The sequence below is a fragment of the Saccoglossus kowalevskii genome, chromosome 13 (assembly GCF_978046115.1).
Source record: "Saccoglossus kowalevskii chromosome 13, keSacKowa6.1, whole genome shotgun sequence".
Classification (NCBI taxonomy): domain Eukaryota; kingdom Metazoa; phylum Hemichordata; class Enteropneusta; family Harrimaniidae; genus Saccoglossus; species Saccoglossus kowalevskii.
The window spans coordinates 10,949,195-10,970,789 of NC_140653.1; the positions used below are offsets into that span (position 1 = coordinate 10,949,195).

The following is a 21,595-nucleotide window of genomic DNA, read 5'->3' on the forward strand; positions in this document are numbered from 1 at the left end:
AATTTGAACTTTTTTTACAGGGATCAGATCATGCCTGCCTATCCATTTCAGCTTTTTTATAAGGAATGCCGCTGAAAACCATGCTTATCATCATTATGACTTTTCATTGTAAAAAATTCCATTGCCAAATTTCATGCACCACTGTTTCTCATTTATCCCATCATTTTTTTTCCATCTCCAAACTCCAGGCTCCTGTCACATTTCCAGAGTACTTCTTCAACTTTCAGCAACAAAACCAAGTCTTCCACGTTCCTAGCCGACCAAACACCCCACCGCAATCACCACCTATCACCACAGCAACAGAAACAGGAATACAACAACAATACAACAGGCAAAGCACGCCCCAAATCAGCTAAGAGTAGTACACCCACATTTATGGAGAAGCAAGGATGGAAATACTAGAGCGGTACTCTTAGTCCAACAGAATTCCAACTTTAATTACTGCTTTTAAAAGTTCCTCTGGTTTTCCCACTTACCTGCAATAATTAATTGAAATTTAGAAATAAAAAAAAATGTATTTCTTTATATTTATCCAGCTAATGTATAGTTCTTCTAGGAATAAATACACAAACTTCCTGAAATCGGTGTATTAACCCTTTTAGCGCCATTGTCAACTTTTGGCATCATCTCCAAAATGATTTTGTACCGTCTGCTTCTTCCAACATGAAATATTGATAAAATCTGACAAATCTTTTTGTCAAAAACTAAATGCAATACCTGAAACTGTTTGTATGGTCCAAAACAATGATAAAATTTAGTAATAATTTTATAAAATGTGAAAATATTGTTTTTGTTTTTTGTCAATTTTTTGGGTATTCTTCAGTCCATGAGTCAAAACTACCAGATACTAGATGTGTAAAGAAAGAGTAATATGTCCTGACATATATAACATTTTGGTATTACGTGGGTTAAAAATTAAAAAAAACATGCCCCCCAAAAAAGGGCATAACACCTTTAATGTTTGAATAAAATGAAATAATTCAAATAAAAATATCTTGTTGTGCTGTTAAATAAAAATATGCTAAAAAAACTGTCCATCCTTTTGATGTAATTCTGGTATTTTAATTGTTGAATAAAATTAATTAATTGCGAAAGCCAGGGGAACTCAACTTTGCTTCTCGAAAAAAATGTCTCTATACCTTGCAAAGACAAAAGATTTTGCAACTAACTGATGTTGAGGGCGCTATATATATTATAATATGAAATATAAAACCTAATTTAAGTTCAGAATTAATACAAATGAGTTATTTAAAAATAATCAAATATACAAATATCAGATTAAGTCAAAATTACTATCATACAAATCACACATTTGTTCAATCATATGCACTGCTAAGAGCTTAATGATTATGCAAATTCACTAAATTAACATAAATTATGCAAATTTTTCACTTATTAACATATTCATTATTTACTGCTACTAATATTATTATTCATAAGAAATCATTAACACACTTGGTAATGAGCTTATCAATATTTTCTGTTGAGTCTAAGGAATTGCTCCAGATTTGTAACAATCCTTTTTATTTACAAGTGTAAGTGTGAATACTGCCCTCTATGGTGGTGATGTACTGGTGACCTGAGGTGTTCTACGCTAGTGTGGGTTACTTTATTTTAGCTACAGTTTATTTTCACTGAGAACTTTAATTGAAGCAATACAGACACCGTGTTGGATACAAGTCCCAGGCAATGTGCTAAACACGTATAAAATGCATTATTTGTTTACGCAAAATTCAAAGTTTTAATATTCCTTCAGAGAAAATAAACTCAAAGTTAATATAAAGCATTTACTGTATTTACCCTCAGACTAGTAATACAACAGGCTGGCAACGCGGCGTTTTCTTTTGAAGTAATGTGTGCCACGTTTGTTTAGGTTATCAGTTCTTATCGTACCGAGTAAACGTTCCGGAGCAACAAGATTATCATTAGATCTCACAAAATAACGCGATATCTATTCATATTTCAATCAACTATCGCGAGACACAGGGTAATTCTTATAACCTCCATGACCACACCGAAATTTGAAAATGACATTTACAGAAGAATTAGCGAATCTGAAGACAATAGTTATGAACAACGCGTATAACACGTACTATGAAGTCAAACTCGATAAAAATAACACACCCCAATTTTTACCAAAACCGGCTTACGCTGATTCGCTGAGAGATATCATGTATATGACACCAGCTATCCCATGCTAGCTAACACACACGAAAAACTTTCAACACACAAAGTGGTATGATCGCTCGGAACGCAGCCCTTCCCGAAAAAATGATGGAAACTTTCCGCAAAATCTGCAACAGTGAGAAATATCGTTTCAAAGTTGCTCATTATATATTCAAAAACTAGTTGAGGTAAACACTAAGACATTCAATTACTTGTAAGTCACCTAAATGTTGGTCGATTCTCAAAATTCACACACAGCTGCAAAGGTCAAACTGTCTAGAACGCATCTCTCATTGTTTTAAAATTGTCCGGATCCGTTTTACAAAGAAATACACAATTTCCGAAGAAGCACGAAGTGTGCAGAATATCCAGTGTTCGGTAAACTTCGACGGTGTCTATGCCAATGCTACAGAGCGTGGCACATGTAGCATATACAATTAAGCCGATTAACACCTTAAACAATAGGCGTTGCAAGTCTGTTGTATTACTAGTCTGAGATTTACCATACATCACCATTTTGGAGGGTGGGCAGTGAAACACAATTTTTTTTTTTACTTTATTTGTGTTGAGAAATATTGTAGTACATGGGTATTATCATACCTTTGATAACCCTTTGAGATCAAGATCAACTTTGGCACCTTTCACAAAATAAATCCAAATAAATTTTTTTAGGGAGTTTTTAACAATTTCTGTCTATTTGGTTCAAAATAACAATAAACGATGTGCAAAATATTACACCAACACTTCGGCAGAAAAAATTATGACATCTTAACGTCAAAGTCATTATTGGAAATATTGACTGTTGTGGTAACTGTGGAATAGTGATAATTTGTCTAAACTTTCCTAATTACCAAGGAATAAGTAATTTAGGCCTGACAAAAATATGTTACCAAAAAAATGTGTTTACCCTGGAATAACATTTGTGAAAAACAGTTTGACCAGAATCATTTTTTGTTTGTTGAATGACCTTACTACAAAATTATGGAGTCAATGCAAAGCTTTGTGTAAATTGTGCCTGATTGGCTAGCCAACTCTAACAGTCAGACCAATCAGAAAGTAGCTTGTTTGTTGACAGGTTTTTTTGACAAATCAAATTCAGCCTTATATATGCTTTGATTGAACTAAAATTATGATTTGATGCATAATCATTGCTAACTACTTTTTTATCAGTTGTATTGTCGTCAATATTTAATTGGATGTTCTTAACATATGCCCTATGAGGACGCTTTATAATCTCACTTAACTATACTCCAGTAGTAGAAAATATTGAATTTGTAAACGCACTACAAATTTTTGACATTTTGATGAGTGAAATGTTCCATCAAATAAATGATAAAGAGCAAATTTAAATCTGGGTACATAAACTTGTTTCCATGGAAACATTGATTTTTTTTCCCCCATAGCAATTAAACCTACCGGTACATTGGTGACCATTTTGATTGGGAAATAGGCAAAATGCATACATCTGAAGTTAATCATTCAAAAACTAGTTCAGGTCCCTAAAGTTGTTTTCTAATCACAAAAAATAATTTAGCATAGTTTCAGAACTTTCATGTTATGTGACCATTCTAAGATCGACAACATTTGACCAGGGTCCGGCACACAACTCTTCAATCTTGAATGCATACAAACCGCTACTACTGAATTTGGTTCATAACCAAAATTGCTTCATATGTCAGCGAAGATTTTCAAAAAAATACAGAAGACAGTACAACTTTTAGTATTTATTCAGTTTTCTAGTTATTGTATATACTGTATAAAATTGTATATAGCCGTCTAAACAGCTGGTCTGTTTTAAGACAGCGCTAAAACCACCATCTTGTGTTTCAAACTTTATAAATACCATGTGTGCATCTTCATCGTCCAAAAATAGCAAATTTTTCTTTTTTGGAAAAAAAAAATATTTTTTCATCATTCTATTTCATTATTTTTAAATTAATGACAAATTGATTCTATCTGTGGAACTCGGATTTCATCATATAATAGTGATGCACCATGAGATATGTTTATTATTATTATTCGGCCAGACAATCTTTCATTTTGCTCAGTCTAGTGTAAGTTGCGAAACATAATTTTTTTAGAAAACACAAAATTGCTATGCACTCAAAATTTCACGAGGGTTCTTTAGCTGCAGGATTCTTATTTCCTCAAACTCCTTCGAGTGTCAAATTGTGGGAATTTCTAGCACCAAAAACTAAGATTCACAGATTTTAACAAGAGATCATTTACTCTTCTTAAAATTAGTTGCATATTCAAAAAGTTTTGCATTTTTTCACTTAATAACATATTCTTATTCTTTGTCATGTATATATTTGAGTGTGTATATTATACACTCACACATGTGCATATTATATATTTGTTCTTTGTACATTGGTTGTACTTATTGACATATCAGTTTTGATATTATTTATGTTCGTATTTTTATCCACCATACATACTATACATTCCAAAAAATGTTATTTCAGTTTCATTGCATGGCAGTCAATATTATATTATTCTTTTTTTTTATACAGAAAATTTATATACGTACTACCTCTTATTGCTGATGATATTTTTTCAGTTTAGACAACCATGATTTACTGTATGCTAATTAACATAGCTATTTCTGACCGCTCAAATTTCTCTTTGGTAAAAAGTAGATGAGCGCCCTCTATGGCAGCTTTATTGAAAGTCCACTGTATATGTGAATTTTTTTTACTGTTTTGTACATTTTTGATTTGTACATAATGTAAATATTGATTAAATATTAAATAAATAATATTGTTTTATTATACGTTGGTTTGATTGCATTCAACAGGAGTAGGTTGAATACGGTAATATAAAACAATAATAACTAGAGTTGTTGATATACAGTACAAATTCTCTGCTTTCATGACAAAATCTAACAAGTCACAAGTTCATACTATTTGCAGAGTACAGCAGGGATAATTGAAATGATATGTTCTTTTCAGTAATTGTCAGTCACAAAAAATGGGTTTTAATTAAAGGGCGGTGGTCGTCGTCGTGCATCGCGTGTTCAAATATCATGTAAACATGTATTTTACACTAGTTATGTACATTACTGTGAGTCCCATATCAAAGCACTGCCCTTTAAGTGTGACTGTCGCCAACCAATCACTACAAAATGAATAGCGAATTTAAATTCTGCATGTGATCTATCCTTGCAGGGTATTTGAACAATTGCTCCTAGTGTGACGTGAATTGTCTAAATATTGCCCAGCTGCGAGACATTTTGATACAAGGTCATGATTTTTGTCAACCCTAGAGACCATGAATGCCATCTATAAGTGATCCTTGTATATTTATAGAAAATATTATATTTACAGTACTGGAAGCAGCACTCTTAGTTTAGTTTCAACTCAACTCCAAGCTATTTGATGTAAGTAGTAATATTCACAGCGTAGTCATAAATGTTACGTACATAGTGCAAGGTCGTTCGCCTGGATCTGCAGCTACATACCAAATTTTCAAAATCGGCCAATATACCAGTCTTGTCCTATTATATTGCAACTTCCTAGCTACAGACAATATATACTTTAAGTAAATGTTCATGGAGCAATGACTTTTTGTCTCGATGGTTTACTTTGAAAGAGTATTTTGACAACTCGCATGCTGATGCTGTACAACTCGCATTATCACTAAAAACACAAATAATAATTTTCCAAATGCATTTTTATTTTTTCTTACCATTATTACAATAAATATTTGTCCTCTACACAAATTTGTTCATGCTGTAAACAAGATGGTAATTCATTCCAGCACTTCAACCATGAAGGTGAAAGTTTCTTCAGCTTATTTTTTCTAGATACAATGCCAAGTTGACATTTCTCCAAGTGAAATATGGCAAATTGTATTCATTGGTGCAATTAACAACTTTTTTTTTATCACAGAACGTTATTGTTGCTTTATACACCCTATTTATAGTACCCCCGGTATACTGTAAAATGGTTAATTTTCAGTTTCATGACGCAGGGAAAACAGTTTCCATACACTGCAAGCAATGATATGAAAAATCATTCGGGGGGGGGGGGGGGGATAATGTGCTCAAATTCCTTCTACTTTTCAGTAAAAAATTGATTTAATGGCATTTGTAGGATAATATTTACTAGTATACAATTTTGTCGTTCTCCTTGTGAAAATAATGCTTACAGTATCTTTGACCCCCAAAAAACAAAACCATTCTGAACACCAGTGTGATCTCTGAGCCCACTGACATATTATGATAATTCACTGGTGCACCATTGACGCAACAACAAATCATACAATGATGATCTCGAAAAAAAACACACAAAAAACAAACATCTTTCTATAGTTATGGAATTTTTAATTTGTTAAAAAGAAATTTGCATTCTATAAACAAATTAAGTGTAAAAACAAAGAAAATCAGATGCCACAACATTTTTGTTTGTGCCTCAATTCGGATACAGTCACATTATATTTTGTTTTTTCTTAACTAACCTCCCAAGCAGTCAACAAGCTGACTCAATTTGATTTTAGAGGATTTCATTTTGACTCAGGATTCCTACAAAATGTTAAAGGACACACTGCTAGACATAATACTAGTAGTGTATAAATCCATCATACCAAAACATTATTATTACCCCTTCTCCCTGTTTGCATAATACATTTTCACTGAAAAAGTAAACACTTCATTTCTTCAGGGAATTCAAATTTGTAGTTGCCAGGAAACGAAGTAACACTGAAGCTAATCGAATATAACATGTACTTCTCTTGTTTAAACAGAAAAAAAAATAATTTGCCCCAAATATTAGACAATAAATAAAAAATGTACAATCTTGAATTTTTAAATACATAAGAAAATATAAGAAATCAATAATGAAGGTCATTTTCACTTGACCCTGTTTTCCTATCCTCCAAAAAAAACTTTTTTCTGTCCAAAATATCATGACTTACATATATTAATGTTTTACTAGATTTATGCAATCACAAAATGAGAGGCTTGCAAAATAACAGGTTTGTTGATTGAAAAAATAGAATACCCAATCATAGTATTAGTAAGGGACAAGCAAACTTGTCTCAAAAGCTGTGATAATGACGTCAAAGGTGAGTGATATTTTGTATTTCTAAAATATTCTCATGGCAAAATATTCTGAAATAGCACAGATAAATTAAGCGAGGCTATGGGTACACAGGAAAAGATGAAAATTAAAAAATGTATTCCAGGTTATTCAACAAACATAAAAATTACAATCACATTTTGTTCACAGTCAAGGGGGTTATCTCGATACTATACAAGTTCTGTTAAATTGTTGGCTGCTTTCATCCGTGATATGTAATAGGAATATTCTCAGACAGAGCTGGCTGGATTCTATTGTTTGAAAGGCCAAAAGGAAATTTAACAATTATAAATTACAGTAATTATATATATTGTTTTGTTTAAATATTGGCACATAGATATAAATCAATCCAAGTATTAAATGAAGTCATTCTCATATTTCTTACACTAATTATCGGTACTTGTATCATAATTTAGAATCTATGCTCTTTCCACATTCTCCTGTTATTTAAAATCAATGCATAATAAGAATGGTTTAGTTTTTATCAGTCATACAAATGTCACATACTGGTACTATGGGTCAGTCAAATTTGAACCACGAGCCAGTTTAAATACTGTTACAGAATACAAGGAATTCCTTATAAGCATGCTATCTGCAGATGACTTAGTAGCAATGCCTATGATGACTGCATTTTCAATCAACGAATCAAATTTAAGGTTTTATAGTAGCTGACCTTGACTGTGTTTTTTGAGCCTTGTTGTTAATTGTTGAGGAGACGTTAGAAAGTGTATTGATTCTAGGCTTATTGTACAACAACACTTGAAAATCATCTCCAGGAAAAAATTTAAGCAAAATATGTAAAACAATTAAGTCTTTGGTACATAATAGATTCTAGTATTTAGTGTATTTTCATGTATAATCACTAGCATAGTTGTTTAGTTCAAATTATTTCCAGGCTGTGTGGAACACCTGCAGTGTGTATCACAGTTATTTCCTGAATGGAACATACTTTTAATTTGAAGGGTGCAGTTATGTAAAATTCCTGTGCAACAGAAATGAACATGCTGCTATGACAACAGCATCTAAAACCAATTCAACTGGTTTCTTGTAGCCATGATAATGGAAAGTCATCCTTAGTCAATACATTTTCTATGGAAACACTCTGCTATGATCTCTTTGGGAACATTCTGATAAACATTATCATCCATACAAAAGTGAGACAGACGATAGCCATCATGATCCACACCCACCAGTTACAGGCTTTCTTAGTGTGCGCTTCAAGTCTTTTACTTTCAACGTCCAGCTTATCATAGTTGATATCAGCCAACCTTGTTGTGTCGCCAAGTCTCTGTATGAATATCAGAAATGATCGAAAAACTTAAATTATGTTCAGTCAGTCATTTTATTACAATAGTCTGAATGCAATATTTGAAAATACAAAATTTGCAAAAAAGAAAATGGCCACCCAGTAATTAGTAAACATAATACCGGTACATGTAAATTAAAAGTGGGCATGCATGGAACCCCATCTATAAGCACTCGGTTCCAGACTAATGTTTACAAGCGCTGATAACAGTGACCCTGTATTATGGATAACACTGCTTCATTATAATAACACGGTGTTGTCCATACACAGAATGACTATCACTCATTGGATAATAGCAAACTGCATATAATGGTACGATCTGGCCTGTTATCAGGTGATGTTAGGTTCCTGGACAATCATACCAAATAACGAGCTGTGAATGAATGACATTTTCAGTTTTTTTCAATCATTATTTTGCATTGACCTTTAAATCAGGAGGCATGTGCAATTTGTTTTTTTTTTCATCGATTTCATTTTGATAAGGTACCGTAGTTCAAATGAACTATTTATGTGTTCGATACAACATTTCAAGAATTATGGGAAAAAATATACATGGATGGATATGGCTGCAGTACTTATTCCCAGTATAGTCGCTAAACTTGATTACGTCAATGCCTTACTATATGGCTTACCGAATTCACAGATACACCTGCTTCAGAGGGCTCAAAACTGTGCTGCCCGTCTAATTACACGTACATGTATCATATCACTCATGTTCTTTTTAAATTAAATTGGCTGCCAGTTCACTATACTTGTAGGATACACTTTAAAATTTTACTACTCACTTACAAGTAAGAAATATACACTTGCCATACCTAGAACTCATCTCAAGAATTATGGTGACCGTGCATTCCTCAGTCTTTATGGAATCAATTACCAAATGACATCTGTTCTGCTCCAAATGTGAACATCTTCAAAACCAAACTCAAATCTTACCTGTGCAAGCATATCTGTGAAACTAAGCGTCACTGTGATGGATACTAGGCGCTATATAAACTTGTATTTATTATTATTATTATTATTATTATTATATTCCCAATAAGAACATAATAAAACACTCACCTTGTTATCTTCTTGTATTATACTACTAGCAACAATGGAATTATGTTTTAAACTCTGCGCTAATTTGATCATTTCTTCAGCTAACTTTTCTTGCACATCTTGATGATGCTTTAAAACTGTATCTAAATCACCATCGTTCTCTTTCGTTGTACTGGTAAAAAACAAAGAAATGAGTATCTTTTAAGGAAATTTATCAAATACCATGACAACCTTCATGTTACATCAAAATCCAAATAAGAACTTTTTATTGGCTACAGTACTCATTTCGCCCAGCCTCCCGCCCGCTTCCGGATTTCGATCGCTTTTTTTTCGCTAGCTTTGTTCAATTCGACCGCGCAATTTCCGCTTTTTTTTCGACCGCGCAAATCCGGAAGTATCCGCTCGCGCAATCGCTCGCTCGCTCGCTCGCCTGACAGAGCAACCGCCCGCATTTACAGTTCATTACCTACTGTTTCATGTACAAGTGTGTCATTTTTGTTTTTATGATGTTAAAATAAGAATAAATACAATCAAAAATTTATAGAACGACCGTTGAAAAAATACGGTGGATCACACGGCCATATAAAATTGGTAATAATACATACGCGTAGCAATAATGTCCACCATAAACAAGATCGAACCAAACATGTGAAATCAAATACGACACTGACACAGACACAACTAATATGAAATAAAACCATTCAATTTTTGGTGGAGAGCTAAAAATGTCTACTGTAGAGTATGGTATTCATTGAGTAACCGTGTATAGGGTGACGGTTGTCATGCACGCATGGTTTGGGTTTAACACGGGTCAAGTTGTAGTTATGTTAAAATCCGTGGCACCTACAACAATTGAAGAATATCTGCAGTAAGACTGTGAAAAAAACGACCAATCGATTGTTATAGAATGACCGTAGTGTACAATTTGTCAAACAAATACAATACTTGCAAATGTAATGTCGGCCAGCGCCCATCTTACTTGTCCGAAGTTGTCGAAGCCGACATCAATGGAGATCGCGGCTAGGCGGCTGGCAAGCGGACTAACACGTTACATAAACTTGTTGAATTACAATTATGGTTTTTAATTTTGCGCCCAATGTCTCGTTATAAAATAAAGGATTCAAATTTTGCAGGGTATTCCGTTTTTTGCGAACTCTGGGCGAAATACTTTCATGAGCTGTACGTAGTTCACTTACAGCCAAAACAAAGTCAGCTTGGACATTAAGTTGTGAGACGCGACAAAACAAACGCTGCCAGTGATAGATTACGTGAATAAAAGAACAAAATAAACGCAATCAAAGACGCCGACCACACGCTTTGGAAATTAATAGAACGCGTTGCTAAGAGGAATCGCACCTGCATCTCGACGACGTCTCCGGTCATGAGCAGGGTTTGCCGCGTCTTAGAAAAATTGAAAGTTAAAAAGGAATCAGTGTCGGGGAACCATTCACAATGTTTGCATGAAAAATCCCAAATTTTTTTCTTCTGTTACAAACACTATGGTACCTGAATCCCGATTAATTCATAAATATGAATCGGTAAGGGTCAATTTCCTGCAATCCTTCAAGATTAAATTTGCCTCCGAAAATCTTTCTAACGATGAGCTGGAAGATTGCCATGATTGAGTGCCACCATTTCTGTTCTAAGATTTATTCAGTATAATAATACAAATGTTCACCCCAGTAGAGGTGGACATACAGTTTTAGCGACCCGAAGAGCTCATTGTCAACCGAGGCGAAACACTACGATAAAGACTTTCCGTTCCCAATAAACAATAATAATAAAAAAAAAAACTTCTCGTTCCCGACATTATGAAATTCTTTCGTTTTGGGGGAAAACCCTGGAAAAAAAACTGATTTTGACAAGATAATTTAGAAATTGATATTAAGAATAATTCATAACGAAATGTATTCCATATGTACCCATATTTTTTTTCATAATTACTGATTACACACGAATATTACAGAGAAAAATAATTTGCTATACTATCTATATTTGTGCCTTGTATTTGTATACTGTGACTGAAAGGAGCTAGATGAAATTACAAACTATGTAGTGTGTTCGACAACTCATGTATGAACAACAATTTTAATAAATATGATTTTACTTGGTAAAATTACTGTCTTTTTCTACATAAAAACAAAAGAATTTCACAATGTCTTTATTATCACAGCGTTGTTGGTAAAAGTTGAAAATGATACATCCACGTGAACCTGCTTATATGAGATCGAAGGAGTCTCTGTTTTCAACAGCCGTATACATCTAAAACTGCGTCATCGCTAAGTTTCCTTGGTGGACCACGAGCTCTGTTCCTTGTTTGCACGTTATCATGTTCACACAATCGCAGACATTATTTGTAAGGGTGCTTTTTGAAATGGCACATTTTCTCGATGTTTTAGCGAGTACTCCGCGGGTATATGGCTTGTTCTCACATCAGCATAATTTTTCTCGAATTCACTCATCGCTTTCCCACATGCACTTCTCGTTCTTTGCTGCTAGCTTTTTTGCACTCTAATATGTTGTTGTTTTTGTCTTTCTAAACATCGAGTTTATTTTTGACATTCAACGAGATCGCTTGAATTTTGAATTTGATGACGGTTCGAATTTATCCACTTTTACAGTGATCAACATTGCGTTCGAGTAGAGTTACTAGTAATTATAAGCCTGATTTACATTTTTCTTGCGGTGTTTTTCGTCAATGTATTAAATATAAGTGCTTTGGGAAATAACATAATTATATTGCGCGAGTAAAAGAGTTTGGTGAGACTGTCACAACATACTAAAACAGATGTTTTATTTATTTCCAACGCGCGTGGTCGGCGCCTCTGATTGCGTTTATTTTGTATTTTTGTTTTCAAAATGTATCACTGGCTGCGTTTGTTTTGTTTTCCTCAACAAATTAACTGTTCCGAGATCTCTTTCATTTTTCGTCCGGCTGCTGCCAATCCAATAATTCGTCGTCGCATGTAATCAGACAAGCGATTAATCGTCACAGTCATTATACTAGTAGTTTAAGTCCAATTGATTTGTAGAAATTCAGCTATGCGATAATTATATGTGCAGTTTTGTTTTGCGCACCCAGACACGAGCAAAAGTCAACCAATAGATTTTCTGAACTACAGCATTCGTATTACTTGTGCAAATTGAGTAAGAGTCATAGTGTGAGTTGCGTTCGCAAATAACAAAGTGTCAAATTATTTTGAGCGCCGTTCGGAATAAATTTAGTCAAAATCACACAGAAACACACACACACACAACACACAAATACTAGTACTCAATAATATCGCGATTGACCAGTCATATAGCTGCTTGAACTACACACACAAGGACGTAAATATGTAAATACAGGTCACAGTTCGACTTGCGTAGCAAACGTTACAATGTGTCAAGTGATTTGAAGGCGTCTTTTTTCCAAAACAGAGAAGCAATAGGCGTTGTATTTTGAATCGTCATTAAAACCTAAATTTATTACGAATAAAAACTTAAGTTTATACATACAATGTACGATCATTGTTACTCCAGCGGTCGGTTGGCAAGCGGACGGTGTTTCTGAAGCCAGTCATAGCAGGAGCGAGCGAGCGAACAAAAGCGAGCGAACAAAAGCGAACGCGAGCGAGCGGAAAAAAAGCGGTCGGTTTCCGGTCGGAAAGCAGCGAGCGGTCGGAAATTAAGCGATAAGCGGTCGGAAAAAAAGCGATAAAAGCGGGAGGTTGGGCGGAATGAGTACTGTATATCGGTGGAAGCTTTCTGGTAATACCCCTGCGTCTCTGTGTATTTTTCCCCTCAATCACATTTACATACTGTAAAAGGGTTAATTATTCACTGGGTTTTAATTTTGCTTATTTCGCTGAATGGAAAATGCGCTAAATTAAAACCCAGTGAATATGTAAAATTTAGCATAGAACACATTATCTAAATGATAAAACCGTGAATTTAAAACCCACTGAATATGCCTGAAATGCTAAATCAGTGAAATTTAAACCCAGTGAAAATTAGTCATTTTACAGTAGATCCCATCAGATTTACTCAAAATGCTTAATTAATGATATGCAAAGTTTCTCCAAAATTAACAAAGAATTTATACAAATATGCATTCACATTTTAGAAGAAAGCATAATGGTGTTCATAGAATCACAAACAATCCTCATCTTTTCCTTCATACCGTGATGAAACAACAAACATTTGCTGCGAGTATGTTGCCATCTTATTATCATTTTTTGAAACATTTATCATTTGTGCTACCAAATGAATATTCATCGGGTTAAATGTTTGGGTGAATATTCACCTACACAGCTGAAATTTTTTTTTGTTTGCTAAAAATCCATTTTCGGCTATTTGCACATAATTATCATAATATATGCCCTGTGTAATAACATACCTGTACCATGGCATGGTTTGGTACCAGGTAGGTAGGTAATTTTTTCTCAGTTTGAAATAGATTCAAAAAGAAATTGACAAATTGAACGTGGCTCAGATAGGTGTATCTAGATATGCTAAAAGTAATGTTCACATTCAAGTTTTATTAAATACAATTTTCTTTTACACAGTAACCATAGTTACCTTCTATGTCTGACACTATTTTCAAGTTGCGATGAGTCTTCCTGAAAAGTAGAAATAAAGACACATTCATGTCATGTCTGCCTTTCAGGTGAAATTACCAAGTCAAGTTTATTCTACACTACCGCCACAGTCTGTGGATAACACTATGTCAAGCATGTATGAACAAATTATACAACCCTGCTAATACAATGTAAACTGGCTCTGTGTTTCAACCTTTTCACCACCAGATATTCTCGCCCAAATTTGTCTGCACTTTTTTCTTATATTCTTCAATATTTCTGGAGAAATTAACTCTGTTTTAGCCAACAAACAAAATTCGAGTAAATTTTCTGTTTCTACTGTAAAATGACTAATTTTCACTGGGTTTAAATTTCACTGATTTACCATTTCAGGCATATTCAGTGGGTTTTAAATTCACGGTTTCGTCATTTAGATAATGTGTTCTATGCTAAATTTTACATATTCACTGGGTTTTAATTTAGCGCATTTTCCAGTCAGCAAAATGAGCTAAATTAAAACACAGTGAATAATTACCCCCTTTACAGTACTTAAAAAACTTTGCTATTTTTGTTCCAATCTTTGGAAAGTGCAGACTATAAACAAGACTAGTTTGTGAATTTGTGATGAAAAAGAGGGAACTGGTGATGAAAAGGTTAATGACTGATATCGTGCAACACAAAGAAATGAAACCTTTTGTCAGAAGAGCAGTGGGTTCAAAAAGAGGAAACTATATGGTTTTCCCATACAAGGCTGTTCCTCTCACACAATGAAGTCTTGATACGCTCCACTGCTCTAACCATTGTCAAATAAAGATTTTATTATGGAGAGGTGAACTTGAAAATGATTCTCATATTATGTTGACAATTAACACCATGGTAACAATGACGTAGATCAACTGTACTTTTCAATACTGCAATTAAATGTCCATCCACTAAATAATCACCCTCCCATACCTTAATTTATATATGTTTGTAAAATGATACAAAAACCAAAATTCTCTCACTCACCCCTAATAATTCATCTCTCATTTCATTTGTATATCGCGATGCTGCTTGTAAATGAAGTTCTTTGGTCGTAACTGAAGATGCTGATGATGTATCGGGCAATGTAATCGTCTTGCCTGGTGTCAACAACTGACTTGCCATAGCTTTGTCACTGGCACATGTCTGCAAGCAAACAAGGTGTACAAAGGGAGTACCTCAGTTTCAATGGTTACTCAAAATGATTAACTTTTAAAATACCCATTTTAGGGACCGTGTCACTTGCCAGAATATTTGTTCCAATTATTTTTAAAAAAAATATATGTAGATTTTCTATATGAATCTACACATAAAGGCAAATCTATATAAACTGACTCCCTATCTTTAGAATGTTGATGAAACTGTTAATCTTGATAAGTGGTACTGTGGGAAATTTGCATGAAACATGCATTTTGCCTCTCCATTACACAAGTTTATTTTGCTGAAATTATAAATGTTCTCACCAGCTTTTCTGTTGCAATGAGTCCTCGGAGGAATTCTATCTTCTTTGTATATTCTTGCATTATTTCCGGGGTGGGTTTGCTTTGGGGAGAAAACACAACAGATAATTATAGAGGTAAAAAAACAGGAAACTGTCTGAAAAATTCCAAAAAAGGAAAATTTGGAATGGTGAATTACTCAAAAAATTTTATAATATATTTGTTTGCGTCAATATTTTTCTGAATTATTTTCATTCGATTTTTGCGCAAAAGACTACACTGTACAAATTATGTAAATGGACATAACTGCACTCAAGGTCAATTTTATCAAAAGACAAAAATAATCAGGAAATGAACACATCAAACTATACCCTGTAATAACCAAAATTACCAGCAGAAAAAAAGAATCTCAAATCTTTACCCAAAAAATGAAATGGAAGATAGCATTTTGTCACAACATGTTGTATTGTCAGCGATCAAAAAAAAATTATAGAAAACAAAATAAACAATTTCACAAATCTGTCAGAGAATAAATTTTTAATTATAATGGCAACACTGCAATGAATAATGCATAAGCTAAATTTACAAAAAAAAAACTTGATTACCCCCGGTATGAGACAGCAACACCTGTCAGCATAGCATTATTCTTTTTCATGCTTTTCCCCCCCAACTGGCAGCCTTTCAATATTAATAGGTCTTCTGGTTTTTAATTTGTGTGCAAGCATTTCGATAATAATGTGTTTACCATACTGTAGCAGTATTTTTCATGTGAGCTTGTATTTTATCTTTATATTCAATGTAACCATTTTAAATTTCCAAGGGTATAATTTCAAGCATTTCAATAGAACACTAAAGTAGAGCGATAAATTTCTAAACAAGCAATATGGTTTGTAACACAACAATTCCCAATAGTTACCCTGGAGATTTCTTTAGTTCCAATAACTTCTCTTGCAAAGCACCAACGTACTAAAAGGTGAAAACGGAAAACGGAAAAATACAGAGTTATTATGGGAAGGGTTGTAACTTCAGATGTCAGAGTTTCTGTGTTAGCCATCTATGGAGGCCTTAGCATTAAATCTTTTCAACACCAGTTCCCTCTTTCCATCACAAATTCACAAAATAGTCTCGTTTATAAGTCTGCACTTTCCTTCGGACGATTTGGATGAAAATAACCAAATTTTGGGGGTTAAAACTAAAAATTGACTCAAATTTTGTATGTTGGTGCCAAAATTGGGGTCCATTTCCAAAAATATTGATGAATATTAGAACAAGTCATTGAAAATGACACAGTCCCCGTAAAATTTTTGTAAGTTCTCTTTGTGCTTGTCATATTAAAGCGGAGGGGTTGTCGTGAGCACGTCCTTGAAACTTGAGTTCCAAGTGGCGTATACAACAGATTGTTTATTTACATCAAAACACTTGTTCCATGTAGTAGTAATATGGCCAAAAATAAAAGCAGCCGTTATTCGGCCATCTTTGATCTGATTATGAAACACACTGATACGTATGATGTATGTGCCAAATACGAATGAAAATGGTACATAAATTGTGGAAATATAGTACCGGTAGTAAGGCCAAAAAGTCAGATGGCTGTCAATCGGCCATCTTTGATCGGATTTTGAAACAAATTGTCATGGACATGCATCCTAACATGTATAAAGTACATGTATGTGCCAAATTTGAATGAAAACTGACAGAGCACGTCCAAGATACCGCATAAAAAAAAAAACACGATGCCTGTCAGTCGACCATCTTTGATCCAATTGCGAAATAAATCGTCATGGACATGTATCCTAATATGTATAATCTATGTACCAAGTTTGAATGACAACTGACAAAGCATGTCCAAAATACAACATTTTCAAAAAACAAGATGGCTGCCAGTCGGCCATTTTGAATCGAATCGCTAAACCACTGCATGTGCATATGTCCCACATAAAGTACTAGGCACATGCAAAGAATGAACTTTGAATTTATACTTATGCGTGATTATATTTGGTCTACGCGAAACATTAATCTTTCTAAACATTTTCTGAGACCATGCATGATATATATTCACAAAATAATGCGATCATATTTTATATTATGTTGATCTCTACGTCTTTCTGGATTGTTTTGTGATTTCATTCCAAGGCTCAGGCAAATAAAATAATGTCAACTATTATAGACTAGTTTCCTAGCTTTTGGCTCAGCCAAATTGGTTTAATTTTTCATTAGAACTTTGTGATCCTTTTAATTTCCAAGTTCTTTGTGTTCATTAATGGTCTTGACAATAAGTGTGAATTGCTGTGCGAGCCCACCGCGGAAGACCGCGGTCAGCCGGCGTCATGGAATCTATGCATAAATTTGCATAAAATGCGGTCGACCGGCGAGCACCCACCACCACCGCGGTAATGACCGCGGTGCACCGCCCGTTTGATTTCCTACTCTCCCTTTATTATTATAACGTACAGGAAGTTAGAACCTTTTGAATTTAAATAATACATTGTCTTAATCACAGGTAACGAGCGAATGTGACTTTAGCAGTTGTGTCAAACGGTGGACAGTCGACTCATGGTAAAAGTTGTTTATTTATCGGGAAATACAGTATATAATATTGTAAGGACATACTTTCCGATTGTATTTTAAATGCATCAAGCATGATTGTCTTGTTACCAATACATAAAGGAAGTCATTCTCAACCACCAAATCGTGAGGATAATCTAAGGAAATGGGACGAAAATATATACAATAATAACAATAATAATAATCTTTATTACAACAGTAAAGAAAATTTGACATTTATATTTTTTGATTTACACCTTACATGTAATAAAGTTTTTTTTTTCTTTTTATCATAATAAAACAAAATATGTTAAAATAATACATATGCTATCGACATAAAAATTTAAATTAAAAATGTGAATAATAATAAAGATTTGATCTGCAACAGATTTTCGTTTTTCCAATGCTATTTGTATGTAGTGTATTGCTCCAAGTCTACATTGCTTGTTTGTGTTGTTCATAATGTATATGAACCTTTGTGTACTGCTAACTGAATCAAATTTCTCCATATGAGAAAACAAGGAGTACAGATGTCTCCGTTCAGCTGTATATAGTAGACATTGTGTGATAAAATGAATTTCATCTTCAATTACTGTACAGTTGGGACAATTTCTGTCATCTATTTTTGTTTTTGGTCTTGTGTGTCTGCCTGTTTCTATGTGTAATTTGTGGCAGCTTAAACAAAATTTGCTTAGTGTGTCTATTGCCCGTCTGTCACTAAGGTGGTTTAACGTAGGTTTCTTTTTGAATGCTTTTTTAAATAGTTTAAATGTTCTCAGCTTGTAGTCCCATCTCTCCAACTCACAGTTCCAAATGTTTTTCGTAATGTCTTTGAGTTATTTCTTGAAATTTTTGTTTTGTTTTGTAATGTCAAAATTTATTTTGTAAAGATTAGTGGTTTTAACAAGTTTTGTTAAGTAGTAATCCTTAATTTCTTTATTGTTTTCGATCTCTAACAATGCATTATAGGCTATGTTACTTTCATTCATTGATTTGAGGTGTTTATAATACATAAGTGCTCTGTATTGTAAAGTGCATAAAAGAGGCAGTCTTCTTATGTCCATTCTGACTGCTATATTACTAGCTTTGTTATTAATACTCATTAAATGTCTGCAAAACTGTAAATGAAATTTCTCTGTACTTGTTTTGTCCTATATGTTTCCATTTGTGCAAACTCCCCATATTTCACCAGCATAGGTAAGAATGGGTAGTTGGGTGGTTTCAAATAACATATTGTTATTGTTACTGTCTATAAATAGACGACTTTGTGCCTTTTCAGCGAGTCTGTTCATTGTCAAATCCATTGATCCATTAGTGTTAAAGGTAACACCTAGATAAGTATATTGTGTTGTCTTCTTTATTTCATCTTTTCCATGTGTAATATTTAGATTTTCTGTATGATGTCCATTCTTAGCAAAGATAACTGTTTTTGTTTTTTTAATATTGACTCGAAGGCCCCAGTTATTGACATAGTTGTGCATAACATCCATGGATTTTTGTAGGCCTTTTGCACTTTCAGACATTAGTACAATATCGTCCGAGTACAGAAGACATGGAATTTGTTTTTTGTTAAGTGATGCTTGGACATTCCCTTGAATTTGTAATTCAATTAACAAGGTCATTGATGTAAATGTTAAATAAGGTTGAACTTAATGGACATCCTTGTTTCATGCCATTTTCTAGTGTAAATGTGGGTGATATCCAGTTGTCGAGTTTCAGCATGTATTTCTTATTTTGATACATGTTTTTAATCAGGTCATAAAATTTTCCTTTTATATCGTTACATTGTAGCTTGTACATTAGTCTGTTGTTCCACAGAGTATCAAAGCGAGTTTTCAAGTCTATGAAGCAGCAATATAAGTTTTTCGCATGTTGTTGGTATTTCTTGATTATAGTATGCAGTGTGATGATATGATCAGTGGTTTCATGTTTTCTCTTAAAACCTCCTTGGTGTTGATGAATAATATTGTTGTTTTCTAAGTACTGTACAAGTTTATTGTTCAATATATATTGTTTTCCAGTTGTATTGCTAACTGACACACCACGATAGTTATTGGCGTCAAAGTACTCACCCTGTTTATGTATTAGTGTTAGCATACTAATGTTCCAGCTTTCTGGATATTCTGCATTTCTTAACATTTGGTTGAACATTTTCTCCAGGGCTTTTATCATTGCTGTGTTGCTGTATTTAAGCATTTCTGAAGGTATGCCATCAGGACCACAGGCTTTGTGATTTTTTTATTTTCCTTAAAGCATTTTTAATTTCTCCTTCTGTTATTTCTTCATTCAAGTTGTTGTTTGGATAACTATTTTTTTCTTTTTCTTCTAGTTCTATTTTTAGGTTGTGTTGTTCCGGTGTTGTAACTTCATTTTTACTGATGGTGCCTGTGTATTACTTTTGTCTTTGATTTCTTTATTAATAGCTTTCCAAAATGACTGTGGTTCTGAGTTTCAATCAAGTTCAATTAGTTGTTTAAATTGTTGTTTTCTTTGTTCTTGTGGAAGCTTTTAGCATATTTTCTGAATGTTTTTCGTCTGGTATAATATATTTGTCTTAAGTTTTTGTCATATGTTATTCTTTGCATTTGCCTGGCCAGTCTTTCCAGTTCTATTTTCATTATGGTACACTGAGCTGATGTGAATGTCCTTTTCTTCTTCCTAGTTCTTCTGATATTCATTGATGTCTTTGTTATCAGACATTTGGCAGCAATGTTGTCAAGTAGTTGCTTAAACTCATTTGCAATAATATTGGATGTATTGTTATTGTGTATTTTATCTATAAATGATAATAATGGTCGTTATTCCTTCTTTTGTTTGGCAGAATATTTTATAAATCTCTTTTGTGTTCTCATTCCATTTGTATTATTTGCCAGGTGTGGGTTGTAGTGCTTCATTTTTGTTTTCAATTTCATACTGGTAATGATATCAACATATGGAGCAATGGTCACTGCTTAGATTGAATGTATTAATACAAAAGTGTAATACATAGGGACGAATGTGAACACTGGCGGATCCAGAAATTCGGTAAGGGCGCACACTTCTATTGACGTGGCCGAAGTAGACCGCCGCGGGCTGAAGGAGAGGCGCGCCTCCCCCTACTTCCGTGCCTGGTGAAGATTCACAATCTGATGAAACAGGTCTCTCGTTCCTAAAAGCAGGTACCAAGTTTAGATGATCTTTTTGTAATGTGTCATAAATATTAACTGATACAAAATGTGCGATCAGATAAGTCTCTGTCTTACCTTTTCTAATCTCCAGTCAGAGTGCCTCCTTTCTGCGGCCATCACTTCACATCTTGAAAGCAGCCGCTGCAAGTTTGTTTCCAGCCTAGACGCCATGTTGTTGTCAGCTGTTAACTTGATGCGCAGTTTTTCCGCGCACAATGACGTCATTAACCTGTGCGATTTTATTAGTTTTTGACACGTCACCACGGCACGACAT

General features: G+C 33.9%; 2 protein-coding genes across 6 annotated transcripts in view; one reads left to right on the forward strand and one right to left on the reverse strand.

Annotated features, from left to right (window-relative positions):
• LOC144359586 (uncharacterized) overlaps positions 1-4,937 on the forward strand; it is a 60,558-nt gene extending 55,621 nt beyond the window's left edge. For all 4 annotated transcript variants that reach the window (XM_085506910.1, XM_085506911.1, XM_085506912.1 and 1 more), the window contains one exon: positions 189-4,937. In XM_085506910.1, coding sequence (XP_085363036.1) covers positions 189-402 — 214 coding nt within the window. In that variant the 3' untranslated portion in view covers positions 403-4,937. The remainder of the gene's footprint in view (positions 1-188) is intronic.
• Positions 4,938-6,469: 1,532 nt separating this feature from the next.
• LOC102802069 (vesicle transport protein USE1-like) lies at positions 6,470-21,502 on the reverse strand. Of its 2 annotated transcripts, XM_085506909.1 has the most exons (8): positions 21,397-21,497; positions 18,221-18,312; positions 16,527-16,576; positions 15,635-15,713; positions 15,159-15,317; positions 14,152-14,192; positions 9,613-9,763; positions 6,470-8,532 (listed from the first exon to the last, which is right to left on the reverse strand). In XM_085506909.1, exons 2-8 carry the CDS (start codon positions 18,242-18,244, stop codon positions 8,350-8,352), a joined length of 687 nt encoding a protein of 228 aa, XP_085363035.1. In that variant the 5' UTR covers positions 18,245-18,312; positions 21,397-21,497; the 3' UTR covers positions 6,470-8,349. The 2 variants fall into 2 exon arrangements, with proteins under 2 accessions (XP_085363035.1, XP_085363034.1); XM_085506908.1 differs by lacking the exon at positions 18,221-18,312 and having other exon boundaries at positions 21,397-21,502.
• Positions 21,503-21,595: the final 93 nt, after the last annotated feature.